At 37.6% G+C, this 20730-nt stretch overlaps 1 protein-coding gene across 1 annotated transcript in view; it reads right to left on the bottom strand.

Moving 5' to 3' along the window:
• clvs2 (clavesin 2) overlaps window positions 1-18147 on the bottom strand; it is a gene marked incomplete at its 5' end in the record, with an annotated part of 28181 nt that extends 10034 nt beyond the window's left edge. Inside the window, 4 exons of the mRNA XM_081378252.1 lie at window positions 2437-2657; window positions 2917-3027; window positions 15696-15870; window positions 17759-18147. Of these exons, the coding sequence (XP_081234378.1) occupies window positions 2437-2657; window positions 2917-3027; window positions 15696-15870; window positions 17759-18147 (896 nt within the window). The remainder of the gene's footprint in view (window positions 1-2436; window positions 2658-2916; window positions 3028-15695; window positions 15871-17758) is intronic.
• Window positions 18148-20730: the final 2583 nt, after the last annotated feature.

The following is a 20730-nucleotide window of genomic DNA, read 5'->3' as shown; positions in this document are numbered from 1 at the left end:
CAAAGTGGCTCTGGGCAGATCCAATCGTTTTAAACTTTAGCAGAGTACCCGCCTTCAAGGAAGTTAACGCGAGAATGTACGAGAGTCTGGAAGGACCAGGCTAATTGTTTACTAATAATAACATTAAAACTATTCAAAAAATTTTTTATATTATTTGAAATAAGACTGAAAATATACTTAAACTTATTAATATACTTATTATTAACTTTCAAAAACTCAAAAAAGAAAAATAAAGTTGAAGTTGAAGTGTTAAAATTACTAAAACTAAAACTAGAATCAAAACACCCATTACCATATCTGAATTTCCAACCCGATCTCACGGCAATTCGATTATTCAATTATTTAATACGTTTTATTAAATGAATTGAATTAATGAATTAAAAGAATTGCTGTGAGATTGGGTTGGAAATTGGTAATGGGTGTTCTGTTTCCAACACACTTTGTAAGCGGTATCACAACAGACTGGGCCATCTGACCAATCAGAGCAGAGTAAGCTCTCAGGAAGGAGGGGTTTAGAGAGACGAATCCTTTATCAAACCGTTTAAGACACTGTGAGAAAAGAGGTGATGCTGCAATGTATATTATGAGAATATTTGGCCTTGGATACATGTAAAACTTTTGTAGGAGACGTCAAAAACAAAATTGGGACCCTTTAAGATAGTATAAAAAAGGCAGTATAATAAAGCTTTTATCTTTTTTTTAATTTAATTTAAATTTTTAGTAATTTTATGTGCTTTTGTAATTTTCTTTAATTTAATTTTAAATTAAATTTTTCTTCGTTTAATTTATTTACTCATTTTTAGTTTTAGTCATTTTAGCACTTCAACTTCAACTTTATTTTAAATTTTTTGTTTTGTTTTTGAAAGTTAATAAGTATATTAATAAGTAAAGTTTAAGTATATTTTCAGTCTTATTTCAAATATCGTAAATTATTTAATATCAATTATTAAATAACATTACGACCTCACTCGTACGAATTCGTACGATATTTGCTAAATCGTACATATTTTACGAGTTGTCCAATTCATATGAATTCGTACGAATTACCTACCCCTGACCCCGTCCCTAAACCTACCCATCATGTGGGTTTAGACCAAGCGTGCCGCACAAGCCCTGAAAAGTGAAGCCAAAATGTCTCGATCGCCCCCCGGTGACTGGTCCTAGTATAGGTCATAAGCCCCGCCTCCCCGTGTTATTCAACGGGACGCGAGACCAACTAAACAATTAAATTACACTTCAAATATCTTTTTGCCAAAGGTGGTTTCTTTCATTTGCTGTCGTTTTTATCACGCTGATGTAAGTTCAAGTGTCTGTTTAAAAAATAAGTTGGTTTTTAGTTAGTTACGTGATGCGGTGGTGTAACGTCATGATTGACAGCTGTGATTGACAGGTTCTCCGAGCGAAGTAGTCACTGAAGCACCAACGGACATTTTTTTCGGGATCTTCGGAGGACTGAGGAGATTGTATTTACTTTATTTTAACAAACCTCTTGTCGTACTGCAATCAATTTTTTAAAAAGTGTGCAGAATGCACTTTCCCTGCGAGAGTGAGGGTGGAGCTCTGGTGGAGCGTTGATTTCGCGGCTTTGCTTCCTGCTCACTACTGCGCAGGTCTGGTCCCGAAATCGCTACTGCGCAGACTCAAGTTCCAATATGTCAGCGCCATATCGGGACTCTGGCGGCTTCAGTTCTCACCAATGGAAGAGAGCGAAGGGGCGTCGTCCATCTTTTTTTACAGTCTATAGTTTAGACAAATCGTACGAATTCGTACGAATCAGCCACCTTTTACTCACTCGTACAAATTCGTACGAATTGGTCGTGACATAGTGTTGGAATTTCAGCTCCAAAGGCTTCCTCGGTGCTTGATACACAGTGATACGGACAGTAACAATGGCGTCTTTCCAATTCCAATGCCTCATCCTTTAGAAGTGCGTGCAAAGTAGATTTGCTTTCTCGGTGCAGAAAACAGCAACTTCTCGTCATGTCGACAACACGGACCAAACTCTTCCAGGCCTCTGCTACAACTACAGTGTTTGAGGGTCAAACACTTGTTCATGTAAATGAAATGGACGTTGTTCATGCAAATTTGTTTCAAACCATTTGTATACAAACTGGAATTACTGATAACTCGTTTCAGACAGTTCAGAATTGGTTCTTTCTTTTAGGAGATAATTATTACATTTATTGTGCACTTTGATTTTTTAAACTTTGCAGACCTTTCACATTCACAAACAGCTATTTTACACATAATAATAATATCCAAAAAAATTAATAGGGGTACTATTACTAAAACTATAATATCATACTATACTATACTGTTCTATACTAATATAATATAAATAATTTTGTCCTCACCATTATTTCTTGTCCTCTTTTTCCACTATATTTGCAAAAACTTAAATAAAAAGTAAAAACTGGAAAAATTACAAGAACAAACCTTTTCATGGTTTTGGGGGATAGATCTTTCTCCAGGTCTTTGACAGACAAGGTATAGGATTCGGGGCAGTAGTCCGTCTCCTCGTCATACGCGTGGTCAAGCAACGTCCTGGCCCAGGTGCCCATGTCGTAAGGAGGCAACATGCCACCCAACTCAGACGGCAGAATCTCAGGTAAGATCAGCTGGTGCAAGCTGTTCAGATTGTTTCCATGCATGAAAATCTAAATACAAAACATATGAAATATTGTTATTTGCCTGGTTATGTTTTCATTCTAACTGTAAGCTGCAACATTTACTGTTTATCGGTCAGTGTTGCACTTATTTCTATGGCATTACACTGCATTTTGTTGCACTGGCCTGTAAGAATATGAAAAGCCTATAGTTTAATGTTTACATAAACAGAACAGCTAACAATAATATGTGATATAAGTGACTGAAGAAAAAAAGAAAAACTATAAAAATGAATAATAATTCTCTCACCCTTTTTCTAGTTTTGTCCTTGAGGAAAGGCCGGATGACTGTGTACAGAGCATGGATGTACCAAGGTTGGTTGACAAAATGAATCCCTCCAAACCTGGCTGGGAAGCTATCCTGTGGGAAATAAATAAATTATATGTATATATAATTATAAAACATTATATTATTATTTAAATATTTTTTATAGAATTTTATTTAATACAATTAAACTGATTCACTTATGCAGCAGAACAAATCAGTTGTTTTATGTAAGCAAATATGCACATTTTGTAATTCCTAGCATTTGTGAGGAGAAAACAAAATCAGATTTTGTGACACCAATGACTGCCTCTACACCATACAACCTCATACTTTTCCAAATAGAAGATGGTTCACATGAGAGTTACTGATGTTCATTTAAAGTACCTTGAAGTCGTTCACGATTCCACAGAGGATTACACCAACAAGTGGGCATAATTCCTATTTCTCCTGATATCACATTGCTGAAGTTGATACATACTTTGCTGTGTTCACTAATCTGCCCTGAACAGTAATCCATATTCATAAAGCTGACTGCAAGGGTTCCGGAAAGCTTCATAATGATGCTGTCTTTCGCTAAGCTCACAAAAAAAAAGTCTTAAGAAAAAATTACGGTAAAAGACTTCCAAGTCTAGGTTACAGGGTTTAAATTTGAATCAGATAAGTTATGAGAAAAAAGTATCTTATGCTCACCAAGGCTGCATTTATTTGATCAAACATACAGTACAAACAGTAATACTGTGAAATATTATTACAGTTTAATAAGTTTTCTCTTTGACTATATTTCAAAATGTAATTTATTTTTGAAATGGCTGAATTTTTGCATTATTACGCCAGTCTTCAGTGTCACATGATCCTTCAGAAATCAATCAATAAGATTTTTGATAATTGAAAATTAAAGAGAACATATACGCTAATTTTAGAGTGCTCTTCTTTAAACAAACAGCCAAATATCGACATTTCTCTTCATTTAGTAACTTAAGTCCTAACATTTGCTGCTAAAATAACAAAAAATCTTAAAACATACTATGCAATTTTTAAATTCAATGTACTTGATCACATCATGGCCTTGTTTAATGCTTCTCATTGACTCTCAAATCATAACAGAATTGTATTGTTGGCGCCACTGGCGTAACGCTAATGGTGGACAGCTGCAAGTAAAAGTAAGCAGGCCGTATAGACACCAAGGCCCTCAGGCCAGCGTCCGGCAGCAGACCACAGGCTTGTGGGCGTTAGATCTGGCACTGGATCTGACACAGAGGCAGGTGATGGTGAAAAGCGCATGGTGATTGGCCAGCACTTCAGAGGAGGGGCTATGAGGCATCAGCCAGCAGGTGTCAGCACATACGATGATATCTCTGCTCTGGGACCTGCTGCTACCGAGTGAGATAAAGGTCTCAGCTGCATTAAACATGAAGAGCTAAACTCTGGTGTGAGCTGGTGGAACCTGATTGATCTGTGTCCCTGCAGTGTGACAGTGGGAGGAGACAGAGGGAAACGGGGGAGGGGAAGCTGCCACAATGCTCTTTTTCCTGGATTCTAGAATTGTTAAAGGCACACTATGCAAGATTTGTACCTTAATATAACAGCTTCGAAATCATTTCGATGGTAAACAAACTCGTAGTAATCATCCCGCTGGCAAAACCAGCAATGCAAGTTTGAGATGTGGCGCCCCAACAAATCTCGCGAGAATAACAACTTGCTTTACAGCACGACGTCACATACATCAACAACATATAAAATAGCCTCTATGGAAGACACTAGCATGCATTTCAGACGTGAATCATGGCAAAGTCGATGAAGAAAACGCGGTCAGAAGAGTGCAGAGACAGCTCTGCGTGAGTGGTATTTACAACAGTAACGTTAAATACAAGTACTCCACAGTGACTCTAGGGGCGCTGTTTGAGAAAAACGGAAACTGCATAGTGTGCCTTTAAAGTCCCCCTGTAGTCAATAATTGTATCCCTTAAAACTCATCTTTGATCACCAAAATGGCATATTTACAAATTTTTCCTGTGATTTTTTATAATTTTTATTCATATGCCTTAATTAGCTTTAATGCAACTCTACACCCTTACTTGCTCAGGTAAGATGACAAAATTAGGACAGCCTTCTTTGCTCACTTTCGCTTTTATTCTCGTGCACTGACTCATTCACTAAGCTAAACAGCCAATCAGAGTTCTCTCTCCAGACGGACGGCGATTCAACATTCTCAATCTGCCATTCCTCTGACGATGTCCAACTAGCGTTGACAGTGTGGAACAAACCACAAAAACTGTGCCGACCGGCACTCAACAACGGTCAGACGTTGGCCGATGGCCCACTGTCGGCTTAGGGGCTGTGTGTTTACACAACATTGTTTTCAACTAAAACTAAAGTTTTTGAAAACTGTCTCCGTGTAAACAACAAAAAAGCGAATCCCTGTAAACAATGACGCCATATTACGTGTTCAGTCTATAGCGTTTCATCGCCATCTAATGGCCTGTTTTTAGTCATTTCCATGGATCCGTGTGAACGGGGATCGTTTTAACAATGGTGCCGTCTATACGCAGAAAACTCAAAGGAAAAACTTCTCCATTTTAAGCATATCGTTGTCATGTCCTAGTAGAAACACACTAAGGTGAGTAAATGGTAATATTTTTGAGTTATTAACTATCCATTTAAAACCAGCAGGTTTGCTAAACAAACATGCAAAACAAAAAACTGTTAGTGGTAAATGGAAATCTGGATGCTTACTAAGCAAATCAATTAAACATAATTAATTATAATTAAAATACATGAGCGAAACCATGCTACACTAAGCCAGTGACAAAACATTAAATGAAGTAACTGAAGTCGCTCCGGTAGAGCAAAAAGCAGAGCAAAAAAACATCTAATTTTTGTAAATGTCAAGGTTTTTTTTAACGAACTACTCAAAAATATAACAGACTCTTCGGGAGTGATACAGGTTAATGCATAATTCTCCTGTTTTGGTCAAGTGATGCACTCAAATGGATTGTTGAAAAAGGTTTTAGTTGGCTTGTATTAGCTTGAATACAAATCCATCAAGCACCTAACATAGATTCTGGCAGCATGTCAGATCGACTAGAAAGGAGTTAAGCCAGGATAATTGCTCTTAAAAGTGCCTCATCGTACAATCAGGAACCATTTAAAACATCTGCAATGTTAAATAATAACCGGTTTTAAACAGCGCTGCTAAATTACAGTTTATCAAAGAATGGCTTTGCTTTATGGGGTTGTTTTTAGTCTCTGTATAAGCTGATGGACCGCTGATGTCATCTGTACATTTTGTTTCAGTGGCTTGGCATGAAACATTCCTCTCTTTTCTTGTCAGGAGCCACTGATGATGCACAACTGAACTCCAGCAAGGTAATTGAAGGAAAAAAAAAATCCATTTGTTGTAGTCCTTTTGAAAGACGTAGCCTGAGGAAAAGCAAGTATTTTATCATGGTCCCTAACCAAATAATACATACCGTTCCAGTCAGAGTCAGTGAGCTGTCCTAGTTTTAGTGACAGGATTCCTGGATAAGAAACCTGATTTCTAAGAGCTTTTAGAAGAGAAAAACCATGGTTTCTTTACCCAAACATACAAATAGTCTTCTGTAGCCAGACTTTTTGTCTATCAGCATTAAGTGATTATCAGCATTAAGTCTATGGGCATTTACAGTTAGCATCCCGTTAGCAATACTTAGACAAATTAACCATAACTGAGCAAACCAGCAATACGAAGCTTCACACTCCGACACATGCCATTGCTCATGTTAATAATTGGAGCTCTACAGGAGACATTTTATCTACACTTGCCAGATCCAGCCCACTGAGCGTAGCCACGCAAGCCCGTTAACACAAAGATGAAGCTCTACTCACTAACTGTCAGCTCTGCTACAGATCAGAACAGTCCCGTTATAGTGCGATAAACAGAGCGCGACCATAACTGTGCCACTTTGCGGAGAGCAAAACAATTAGTCTAACTCTAGTCCTGCAGGCCCAGATATGTCTAGTGCCGTTTCCCAGATAAGCAAGACGCGTACAAGCTTTGCTTTCAAGGAGGCAACGGATCTTAGCATCCAGATGAGCCAGTCTGGTATGAGGGATGCAAACCCATTCCATGTGCAAGTTGCTCTGTTGATTAAATAGGGACTAAGATGTTCCCTGGATCACGCTTCCCTGTGTTTGCTTATGGGACATAGACTGCATGACACTATAAATATTGTACAAACCTCATGTCCTGCCCTAGCCTAGAAATCTAGACGAACCCTAGTGGCAGCAAATTTTATTTTGCAGCCAGAGTGGTCTAGCAACTCTCCGTTGGCTTTCGAGCTGGAAAAACCAAACTCTAGTCAGCCCAATCACATTGGCCCTCATTTATCATTCTTGCGTAGAAACGGGCGTATATATTGGCGTAAGATTATGCTTACACTCCTCTCATCGCCTGATTTATGAAGCTGTGCGTACCTTTGAAATCCAGGTGTACGCAATACCTGCCCTTGATAAATGCCGCGGCTGAAAACGAGCCTCATTAGAATAACACGCCCCTATATATTCAAGTCTCCGCTCCCCCCACGCCCTCATTTTACGCCATGGACACACGGAAGACGGCAAAGAAGAGAAACTTCTTTGAGAAAGAGAAAGCGAAACCAGGGAAGTGGAAAGAAACAAAATTGATTTCTAGATTTTTATTATTAATGACGCATATTGTTATTTAGAAGAAGAATGTCGTTATTATTATTATTTGTATTATTATTATTATTTAAAAGAAGAAGAATGTCATTTTTATTATTTTGTCAGTCTGAATTATTTTTTTGGTCATTGAAAGCCTTTCATTACTGAACCTAGTCCGTGCACACCTGCCGGGCCTAACCCTGGCCTAACCATCGTTTCAAAGAATAGTACAATGGCGAGCGCGTCGAGTATAAACGCCTGCGGAGACTCGCGCTGCGGAGCCAGGCGAAAGTATAAACAAGGCTTGAAACGTCAGGTAAAGCGCACAGGCTCGCAACTGAAGGAATACATATGCCTACAAATCAAATGCTTTGGTAAAATCACACAAATTAAACATTGAAGTCCATGTTGCACAAAAATAAACACTGAAGTTTATAATTACTATGTTGTTGTTTTTTTACAGTGGGTCATAATATATCTTATCTTTTAGTTTGTCAGTGCGTTTTGTGGTGTTAGGAATTGTTTTTTCTGCACATTCCCGCACTCAAAACGTGCGTACACCACCTCCTGAGCTGGCGTAGGATTTGAGCGTGCCGTACGCCAACGTTCATATTGATAAATCTCAAAGTCACCGTGGTTTTGGGTGTACGCCAGGTGTACGCTGGAAATTTGGTGTACGCACTTTTGATAAATGAGGGCCATTGTGTATAGAGTCTGCGGGCGGGCTTAACATAATGACGACCAAGTTGCGACGGCTCCCTGCTCCTCGAAAACAAAGAATGGCGGCTGCTGCTGGCAAACAGCGGTCTTTCGAATCGTCTTTGGCCGCGACTCTGGAGGACTTGGAGTTAAGCTTTTCTTTGAGAAAAGAACAAAGATCGGCACTTCAGTCATTCTTAAAAAAGGAATAGATACGGCAAAAGTTTAATCTATCAACTAGCTCCGCTGGTGGTTGGTTGTAGCGCTATCCTATTGCGTGCAGAGGGAATTTGAAAGAAAATTTAAATTTTATTTTTATCCCGCTCCTCGGATTGAACACTAAAAGAAGATCAAAACTAAATAGGTTCCAAACAACACATTTTTTGAGTTAAAGGATTGGAATGACATGAGGGTGAGTAAATTGTGACAGAAATTATGTTTTTATTAACAAAGTTCGGGAGGAGCACGTTCAGATAATTAACACGAGTGGAGAGCACTCAGCAATCAATGATAAGAGGTGTATATATATTCAGCAGTCTCACCTCAATTCGTTGACAGTTTAGCAGCATCCCTCCACCACCCCTTCTCCACACTTCTAGTCCTAACCATTTGCATATGGGGGGGAGGGTACTCTGGGTTCCGAGCTCAGAGTACCCCAAGCAATTGTTTACATCGCGAGACCTGATATCACGCGAGACTTCCTGACGCGGCGGCCGGCGGCCCGCCGGCTCAAAGTTGCAAGTGCGTATTTTCCGCTCACGGGCACCAGGGGGGTGCGAAACGACCACCATTCAACCCGAAATAAGTAATATAACCATTCCAATGACTCCGAAGCTGTTCAGTTAAGGTAAAAAAAGTTACTTAGTTCACCTTTAAGCATTCAGACGTATGTCAATTTGATGTATTCCACTTAATATTCAATAAAATAATATACAATAAGATTCGTTAACAACGTGTTCTTCTAAAAGCGAGTCACAAATCTGTGAGTACAGATTGCAAACCCGTGGGAACGGATTGCGAAAGCGTGGGCACGGTTTATGAATTTGTGGGTACAGATTGCAAAAACTGAAGGCACGGTTTACAAATCAGAGAGCGCGGATTAGAAACTCGTGGGTACGGTTTATTAACCCGTGGGCACGATTTGTTAAACCGAGGGAACAGTTTGAGAATTCGTGAGTACGGTTTATAAACTGAGCGGACGGATTGCCAAACCGTCGCCACAGGGTTTTTTTTTTTTTTTCCTACAGGTGACTTCCCAGGCTCCGTAGTACTATAAAAAGCACTATACAAATAAATGTGAATTGAATTGAATTAACAAGTAATTACAATAAAACCTTGCAATGGGGTATATTGTCACAAAAGGTCAAGTATGTGCAATGAACTGTATATGGCAAAAACAGTGAAAACTAGCTACGGTTTTACTGTATTACTGAGGAATTTCATTCAAAGTCATGACGTTTACTAAACTAAATTGCATACACACAACAAATAAAATAAAATCATTGCTTATACTCCAGCTGATATCAGTCCCAGACAAGCAATAAATAAATAAAAACTTAAAGCACAAGAAGAAAATAGCCCCAGAAATAGCACATAGGCTAATAGCACAAAAATAATTTTTAATAAAATAATTAATAATTCATTTTAAGGTTAATTTTATTTTAAGGTTTCTGTGTTAAAGTGTAATTATATAATTACATTTATAATTATTATAAGTTAAAATAATTACATTCCTGTAATATTATTTAACAACATGAACTTACTATAGGGTAAGTGTAAGATTAGGATTTGGTTGAGAGTTAGTTGATCATGCATCATTTACAGTTATTACTATGGGTAAGTGCATGTATGGAACAAGGACACTGTAAAAATAAAGTGTTACCTTATACTCCAACTGACATCAGTCCCAGACAAGCAATAAAACAATGACCTTTTAATGGGAATGCAATGCAACAATGTGATGCATGTCAGTCTGTCAGTACAATGAACTTCCTGTGCTTTTTAAGATGCACTTTAGGTGCCATACATAGAAACACACATACGGAAACGGTGTCTGAGTGACATGAGTGCGTGTCTCTCTGTGAGCACAGCCCATCTGGAGGGTCCATAGCATGGCGGTTAGACAGGTTGCCAGGGAAACTCGGCATGGGGTGGGCTGGGGAAGATTGGCCCATTGTGATTGGCTGACAAGCGTGGGTTATTTCTCAAGACTAAGAGAGACAAAAGGCATGTCCAAAGCAAAGAAGCAAACAACAGAGGCTGAAACAACAAAGCACTGCTCCAGGAAAGCCAGGACCACTTTCTCTCACTTCTATTCGACTCGGGAGTATGTTGCTGTCTATTGATTTTGCTAAGAACAGCCATTTTCTGCACATCAAGTGCTCATTTCTGAGCCACCATTTGCTAGGAAACATATATGATAGATGGCTCTACTGTAAACTAATAATAAAAGCATACTACCTCCAAGAACAGGCAATGATCACTGCCTGAAAACCATGAGGTTATTCTTCTAGGAAGAATCCATTAGTTCTATTTTAACCTTGCAAAGCATACATACAGTTTCTGGCACAAAAAATACTTTCAAAAGCAACAGATTCTAGCTCATAAAATGGACTCAGCAGAAATAAAAAATGAGCAGAGACCATAAGGGACTTATGTTCGAACTTCGTACTTAGTACTTTCTCCTATTCCTTCAGTCCATGACCTTCCCTTCTGTTTCTGTCACTCTCTCTCTCTTTCATGTGTTCACTCACTGGTATGACAATATGCTAAAGCACCAAAAAGCTTACAAAAAAGGTTTTAATGCTTCATTACGTTGATGATTGAGACAGACAGATGTCCATATGAACAATGGCATCAGACTGATGTAACGCTTTACATGACCCTGCACTTTCGGGTCGGAGAGCTGTGCGCTTTTCCCGCGGGCTCTAAACGTCATGTTTAATGACTCAATGTACATACTGTTGGTCTGTCACTGTCAAATAGAACCATAGGGCGTCACACCTCTCATTCTAGCATTCTCTCAGTCATTTTCTGACCTAAAAGTGTTTGGGAAACGCTATCAGCATACACTTCTGTTCAAAAGTTTGGGGTCGGTTAGATTTTCTTAATGTTTTTAAAAGAAGTCTCTAATGCTCACCAAGTTTGATCAAACTGCTCTAACGAAATCCAAAATGTGAGCACTTTTTATCAACCCAATGAGCACAGCCGTATTGTGCCATCAGCACATAAAGGTTACAATCTTTACTAATTCATGAGCATCCACACTCTCCTTTTCTTTATAGTAAAATGGCTGTGACGTACAAAAGTATAATCTAGAAATTGTAATTCATGAGCACGGAAAGAAAAAAGTTTCGTGCGCACGGAATGTTTCTCATGTGCATGCAAAAGTCTGCATATATTTTTTTTATTTTTGCAAAGGTCCCTTAAGTATGGAAGCTTGTTTCCGCCACAAAATAAAATAAAATAAAAGATAATTGCGACTTTTTATCTCACAATTGCGAGTTTACATCTCGCGATTCTGACTTTATTTCTCAGAATTGCGAGATATAAAATCAGAATTGCGTGAAATAGTCACAATAGGCTCTATGCACGAACGCTGCTGACATATTTCCGGTAGGATCTCAGCCGGCGTCTTTACTTCCGCATAGCGCATTCTATAGGACAATTCACTTTAATAAAATTCATTTTCTCAGAAACGGAGACAACGATTTTAGAAACTGATTCGCTAGTCGGATTTCGCGTGATATGAGAGAATACTCACCCTTAAAGTTGTCGATGTAGCTCGAAATTTTTAATTTAAAGAATTCTCTTTCTTACTCATATTTGTGACAGTTAACTGCCTCACAATATTGTTAACATCATTCACGTTAACCGCTGGAAGTTCTTGTAAACAGAGAGTGTAATTTGCCATTATCTCCCCCTAATGCAAAAACGGCTTCTGAGGCAGCACCGGATGTAACTGGGCGGGCTGAGACAAAACGCGGAAGCGATCGTGCATAGAGCCTATTGCGTGTTTTAAAGTCAGAATTGCGAGATATAAAGTCAGAATTGCGTGAAATAAAGTCACAATTGCGTGTTATAAAGTCAGAATTCTGACTTTTTTTCTTGCAATTGCGACTTTATATCACGCAATTCAGACTTTATATCTCGCAATTCAAAACTTTATATCACGCAATTGCGCAATATCACGCAATTGCGCAATATCACGCAATTGCGTGAAATAAAGTCACAATTGCGTGTTATAAAGTCAGAATTCTGACTTTTTTTCTCGCAATTGCGACTTTATATCACGCTATTCTGACTTTATATCTCGCAATTCAAAACTTTATATCACGCAATTGGGAGATATAAAGTCAGAATTGCATGATATAAAGTCGCAATTGCGTGTTATAAAGTCAGAATTGTGAGATATAAACTATTCTAAGGTAAAAAAAAAAAAAAAAGTTCATCTTTTTTTCCCCCTTAGAGTTGGACTTTATATCTCAGAATTCTGAGAAAAAAGTCAGAATTCTGACTTTATAAGACGCAATTGCGACTTTATTTCACGCAATTCTGACTTTATATCTCGCAATTCTGACTTTAGATGTAAACTCGCAATTGTGAGATAAAAAGTTGCAATTATCTTTTAAAATGTTTTATTCAGTAGCTGAAACCAGCTTCCATACTTAAGGGCCTCTGTAGTACGTATTTTAAGATGTAATTCATACTTGTGGTGGAAAAGCTGAATTTTCGGCATCATTACTCCAGTCATCAGTGTCACATGATCCTTCAGAAATCATTCTAATATGCTGATTTGGTGCTCAAGAAATTTCTTCTTATAATTTTTTTTCATTTCTTATTATTATCAAGATTGAAAATGGTCATGCTGCATAAAAGTTTTGAGGAAGCCATTATACATTTGTCTTTCAGGATTGTTTGATGAATAGAAAGTTCAAAATAAAATATAATAATACTATATTTTTTTTTTGTTGAAATCTTGTACTGTTACTTTTGATCAATTTAATGCATCCTTGCTGAATAAAATTATTAACTTCTTTCAGAAACAAAAAAAATAAAGGCAGCGGTTATTTGCACGTGCAACTAGCAATAGATGTTATTTACACTAAGTAAAAATTGCATATTTTCTTAGCGATAGCTGCTATTTACACTTTAAATAGCAATAGATTCTATTTACACTAAGTAAAAAATCCATATTTTCTAATTACATTATGTAAAATTAGCAATATTTTCTTTGCAATGAGTGAAAATAGTAGTAAGATGCTATTTATACTAGTAAACAGTATAAATACTCTCAGATACTTTTTGTACATTAAATGGTAAGCAATAATAACAGATTGTAAATTATTATATCTATTAAAATTATTAAATGGATGCCGCCTTATTGGAACAATAAAGCTCTCCCTTCACCTACCCCTAACCAATAAACACTTTATTATTAAACACATGTTAGACACTTTATTTCCACTTTTCAAATATTTTCTTTATTTTATTGAAAATAAATGCCGTTCCGATCTGATATGTGATGGGAAAAGGGAGTAGAGCGAGTTCGGATAAAGGCGAATTTGAACTCGGATCAATTTGCGTCAAAACTTTCTGCCACACGCCTTTCAATTCAGCATCTTCCATAATTTTGCCTGGCCCAACCAGACGACAGTGGGTGGAGTTGGTGTAAATAGCCTAAATAGTCTAAATAGACACTCCGAAAAAGGAAATCGTAATAACTTCAAACTTCTGAATAGTAGTGTATATCTGTAAATGCATGCATACATCAAGTCGATCCTTATACATTTTTATGCATGCAAATTGGATCAAAAATGCCAAAAATCTGAATTCCTGTAAATATTTACACATGTAAGAGATGACTTCTGCTGACAAGCTAGCTGCTGAGCACTCTTTTGAACTGTAACTAATTAGCTGGGGCTCTTTTCCCTCAATCTACGCTATTGTTACCCTTTCAAACGGCTACAAAAGCGATGTCCCACTCGATGTGAACAGCACATTGTGGATGCAAGATGCTAATGGCGACGATCAATTATTCACCGGCTAATCTGTCTGAAGAGGCACTGGAATGTGGAATAGGCTCATCATGCACCCGCATTAATATTCAGTCAACAGGCCTCACTCTGCACTGCCTACATGTCATATTAGACCCAAGCCCTCCTCAAAGAAGTGATGTCTAAATGAGAGATTTCAAGAGGCTGCTGCTTCTGGAAATGTCTATGCGCAGATTATCTCTTGTTAAATGCACAGTGACCATTCTTCTAGCACAATGAACGATTGCTGCTCAGTTATGTGTAATAGTGATGTTAAAATAGTGTAACTAGATTTGTTCATTTTATGCAATGTGAGTGTCCATCCAAAACACACCACCAGTGTTGTAGGTGGTTGTCAGGGTGTTGCTATGCGGTTGCTGATGTCTGTTGCTTATATTGCTCAACTCCTCTCAATGTAAGTATGGGACAGTTTTGCTAATCTTATCATATCCTTTATGTGGCGTTTGTGTCATTTTGACACAGAGAGGATTTTCGTTTTCCCTAAAATGTTAGTTGATGTTATTACATTGGACTAAAACTTACTGACCTCGCTCACATAGGGTATAACTACCTCTCAAAATGGTTTGGATAATTTTTGTACTTTTGTGATATATCTCTCTTTTTGTCCATACAATGAAAGTCAATGGGGTCCAAAACAACACTGGACCCCACTGACTATAATTGTATGGACTAAAACACTGAGCCATTTCCTACAATATCTTCTTTTATGTTCCAAAGAAGAATGAAAGTCATACAGGTTTGGAACGACATGAGGGCGAGTAAATGATGACTATCCTTTTAAGTGTTTGTTTGAATCCTTAAACCTATGTATGAGCAATTATAATAGAAATGCTTACCTTAGCGAACACCACTAATTAATGTTAAAACTGTGCTGTACCTCATTACAATGAAAGGGACTGGATCTCAAACCGATGCATACTAATATAAAAGACTTGAAAAACAACTCCTAAGCAAACTATTAACACAATAAACTATTTCTCAATGCATTGCCTCCTGCTGTTGTACATCCTTATAAACTACTTTTGAGTTGGGTAAATTAAACACAATACTCATTCTTGGTTTCTATGCAGATCGTGTTCCCTTGCGTTAGATGATTGGGTCAGCTCCCGTTCATGTTACTCACAAAGAGAATAACAAATGTTTGACAGATGATTCCTCTACAAACACCTGTTCAGCCTCACACATGCAGAATTTCCCTAAGCAATTCGTATTAGTTATATCTGATGCATGCTTCATACGCATTACATATTTAATACCATAATACATTGCTTCTAAGAAGAATTCTTTTGTAACATCTATGTTGATTCTCTATATAAACATAAGATTAAAAGCAAACAGTTGTGTTACCTGCAGGCCCTCAATTGCCAATCTCAGCATGCTTGGAGTTAACTTGGAAGCTTGCTTGAAAGTGAAGTTACTCCAGTCAATGATCAAGACAAATCCATTTACTTGTAGCTCGGGGTCTTCTATCATCGCCTCCAGAGAAAGTAAAATAGCTCGCAGAATATCCACAAAAGTGTACCTACAGATAAGCACAAGACATTAGGAAGGTTTGCAAACAAACTCTAAATGTGCTGAGGATACAGTTAGTTCATGTTATTCAATATTGGTGTTTAAACTTCTAGAGGGCATAAGCACATCATATATACAAATGCTTGAATACATTTAGCAAATCAGGGGCGACCCTAGTCCTCATCACACATTGTTCCTGTGAGAGGATGCCAAGAGCCCTGCCATCCAAGGCAATGGTGCCACTGGCGTGGATTCAAAGGCTGTTTGATATGGACTCGAGCACTATGTACTCTTCAGTCTAAAGAGGTGAGACTCCAACAGTTAACGCCATGATTTATCACAACAAATTAAATCTGGAGAAATACATGTACATATATCATTTAAGTAATCTTACTTTCGTGCACAGTGCATAAACTAATGAATGCATATACAGTGGTCCCAAAAAGGTGACACTATTAAATATCCATGCATGTGACTGCATAACATACAAAATATGTATGACTTAAGTGTCCAAAGAGTTCAATGGATGAATAAAAATGATTTCATTTGGAACTTTAGGTCACATTTTAGCTCACACACTAATATACATGTTACAGTATATACACACAACCTCACTCTTAGAAGAAAAGGTGCTTCATATATATAATCTTTTAGGGGTTGCCATGGGATTATCTTTATTTTGTTTTAATTCGTTCTTTGAATTGTAATTCAATTTTATGAATTAAACATTGTTAACATACTTTATCACCAGAAATACATTTGAAATATCCTGTTGTTAAACAAACAATCATTTACAATTTTCCTTATATAAACTATAAAGTGTTCTTTAAAATTGAGTCAAGAAACCTATAGGGTTCTATTTTAAAACCATACTGAACTTCTTTTCTAAGAGTGGATGATTAAGGATAGAATGAATCCCTTGATTACACTGCAAGAAATGTATTTATTTAATTAAATAATTTGACATTTATTAGATCATCCAAAGGTCACTTACAGTGCACTTATTGCATGGACAGTATCCTTGGAGTAACCTGAGATGAAGTGCATTACTCAAGGGCATATTGATGATAGATTAACCCTTGTTGAGTCTGAAGTCTCAGCCAAGCCTATATAGGTCGCTAACCACTAAAATAAAACATCATAAATGAGGCTAGGCTATATATAGGTTTTTAATTAATAAATGCAACAAAACAAAAGAAAACTCTTACTTGCCAAGTGAAAGTCAGCATGTTGTACTGTACATGCAGGTAGCCATTTTGACATGTGCCAAGAGACCAGAGACCCTTAGACTGTATGAGATTCATGAATGTATGTCAAGGTCATTACGTTTTTTTTTTTTTTATTATTATTATTATTAGATGATGCATTTTGAGAGAGTTACTGTCTGTTCTTTAAAATAGAAGATAACAGTAAATATTCCTTGTAAAAGGTACTTGGTGCATCCATATTTAATTTATGTTGTAATACTACAAATAAAAAACACAATGACATATATGAAGGACAGTCATGTAGAATATTGGGTCGGGTCAAAGGTCGTCACCCATGGACATTGGAACATCAAACCCTCAGTGGTTACAATATCTCTTAAAGATCTACATATATATTTGATGTAGAAAATGGTATAAATGTTCTTAAAAAATGTATGTTGAAAAAAACAACCTTGCATGTCTAAAAACCAGGTACGTGTTTTAAAGATTTTCTTGTCAACATCTAAGACATCCTTATTTGTCACTACTAATAGTAATATGTAACATGGCCACTGTGATGTACACTGTTACTGTACCTTTAACTTTATTTAACATCATGCTCTAGTGAATGACAGAAGACTGATGCTGAAAAGACAGCTCAGACAGAGCGTGTCATTACCCACAATTAGCCAAAATCCAATTTCACCTTACCTGCTCTGATCCCAGTTTGCCGCGAAAAGAACCAGAATCTTCCTCCCGTATCTATCCAAATTGGACAGAACTCCAGGAAATCCATCCTTCAGAGCCTGCTTGATCCCAGGATCGGTGGCCTTCAGGTTCTTGAACATATCTAGGTTCTGTTGCCGGTACTCAAAGTACTGGGCCAGGAGGCGGAAGGCCTCGAAATGGTTAAATTTCCGGGCTCTGAGAAAGCGCAGGATGAAAGCATCGTCTGTCCTGAGAAAGCCAATGTCTGGACGGGTGATGATCATGTCCCTCACCTCCTGTATGTCCTGATGTAAAGTGTCGGGGTTCTCCTTTAACTCCACCTTGGCTTTCTCCAGGGTTTCTGGAGACAGGCCTGCCTGTAAATGAGTCATTGTCCTTGCAATGGACCAAGGCTGACTATACTACACTAAATATGCCCTATGTAATTGTTTATGAAAATGCCAATCATAAAGAGCCCTGTCACTGCAGTGCTTTCAAATAAAAACCTGACTTTGGAGATGGTCCTGAGTGTAGCTATGACACTGATGGTTCGCCTCATACACTCTATAGTCCTTATGAGTTCACCTGTATCGTGGGTTTTTGATGCTTGTCCTGCAACATAAATTCACATACATTCACGTGGTCGTGCTCATCGATACGTCTATGGCTTAAGCAGGCTGAAATCGTCTTAGTTTGTATGATCAAATCTGAGGCATTGACTCGACCACAGAATCCGTTCATTCATTCCATCCCACCCCAAAAGCATCTAAGAACGAGCATCACGGTTAAAAGCGCTGCTCTATCCTAGCATCGTCAAGCGGGCAGGCAATGCGGCACCCTGCAGCATCTCTTGTCATAAGTCTCCATTTATCGCGCATTACAAATGTTGCCGTGAATTGGAGTCCGAGCATCATCACGACCCCTCAGCGCTCCGTTTTCATCATATTCGCCCTTCGGAGGAGACGATATGGTGTCGGTCCAGGTCCGTATGGTTCCGGTGATGTGGTGGATGGTTTACGTCAATGCTGCTTCTGCTGTTGCTTCGCTTTGTTGCTGATGAGAGTGACTTCAAGCATCGCTCCGGTGATACAGTCTGTCCGTCATCACATGGCGGAGGAGGGGAGAGCGCTCGCTCGCTCTGTATCCTCTCGAGACTCACTAAATAAAGGTTTGGACATGTTTTGGCACTTACCACATTTATTTTGTTTCACATAGTTATTGGTGTATTTTTTTTTCCTTGAAAAAAGTTCAACAGTATTAATAATAATACTATTAATAATAAATGATCGTAAATTTATTGACTTTTTTTTTTACTGTCGTTATGTTGTTGTTTGGGGATGGCATGTTTTGAATTTTTTATATATTAATATTATAAAAATATGATGACAAATATAAAGATGCATTTTATAATAATGTAAATAAAATATGTAATGAAAACAACAACAATATTATTAGTAATAAATTATAATCGATTTATTTGTTATTAATAAAAATATTATTATTATTCAGACCAATAATACACAGCTCTAAACTGCTGATGTCACTAATGTCAGGTTAGTCGAGTCATACAATACAGTCGCTTTATACAATATTGTTTCAAAGCAGCTTTATAGTGATAACAGGAAAATTGTCCATTTCTGCTTTTTTCAGCTGGAGGTCAGTGTTGATTCTGGTCTGTTTTTTTTTTTTTTTTTTTTTTTATGATGTCATCATCCAGCTCAGTTCAGGTCTCATACAACATTGTCAGTACAGTCAGATCAATAATTGAATATTAACAATATCCACAGGCAACAGTGGCAAAGAACCTAAAATCCATCAGGTCAAAGAATGGAGAAAAACACTTTGGAGAAACCAGGCTCAGTTGGAATAAGGAACAAGAAAACAATTACTCAATAATCGAAACTAGTGTCATAGAAAATAGTGTCATTGTTCAGCTGAGGTTATTTCAGTGTTGATTCAGTTCTGTTCAATTACTGTGTAAAGTTCATGTTCAATTCAGCTATAAAGCAGCTCTGAGAAACTAGTGATGTCATCGTCCAGCTCAGTTCAGCTATCATCCAGTAGTGTCAGTGCAGTCAAATCAGTAATATTGCCAAAGATTATGTGTCCCAAACTCTATCGGTGACAGCTAACATGCTAAAACATGCTTAACATTAAGCTAAAAATATGTTTTGCGTGGTAACATTTAACTAGTATTATCAAATAAAATTACTTAATCTCAATCTTAATCAAACTTACATTCTTTGCACTATATTGGGAAAAATTGCTAAATGTGATTGCTACTGCGAAAATGTTTTGTGAATTTTTGTGAAGGAAGGGCATTGTGCTTAAGAGGTATTGCCTATGGGTCAAGCACATGCTTTGTATTCATATTAGATGCAGGCTAATTAGGTGTTTGTTGTGATGCCATCAAATTCACAAATGCAATTGCAAGCAGAATTGCACAAGTTAAACTATAGCTGCAGCCAAAGCAGTGAATCAAATCATATTAACCATCAGAATAATAAAACACATTCAGAAACAGAAGTCGAGCCTTTAAGCTATATGTGACCATCCACTAGTTCAGGCCAAGCACTCAGTCGGGCTAAAACACATGCATACAAACACATGTTAAATTGAAATGCACACACCACTGAGGACACGCATTTGCACATATGGTCAAACAAAAGCATGCACACACACACTTACAGGCAAGTACTTGACTGAGCGCAATCAAAGCCCTCAAGCACCATCTGTGATGATGCAGTCTCTTTCTATTCTGAGTGGACTGATTCTGTCCGGTGGCTATGATTTCATAATGAAAATCTCGGTAATAAGCCTGTTTTTATGGATTCTGATGAATTATCCTTAAAATATGAATGCAAATGAAGTCTTTTCGAAGACCATACCTCTGGACACCATTATCATACACTTTTCAGTTAGGCTGCATATTTTCTGATATCGAAGAATATTTACCGTAAAACATTTAATCTATT

The sequence above is a fragment of the Scardinius erythrophthalmus genome (assembly GCF_964197995.2).
Source record: "Scardinius erythrophthalmus genome assembly, chromosome: 11".
Taxonomy (NCBI): domain Eukaryota; kingdom Metazoa; phylum Chordata; class Actinopteri; order Cypriniformes; family Leuciscidae; genus Scardinius; species Scardinius erythrophthalmus.
The sequence above is the reverse complement of the archived record's forward strand: the minus strand, read 5'-3'. Positions and strand labels throughout refer to the sequence as shown.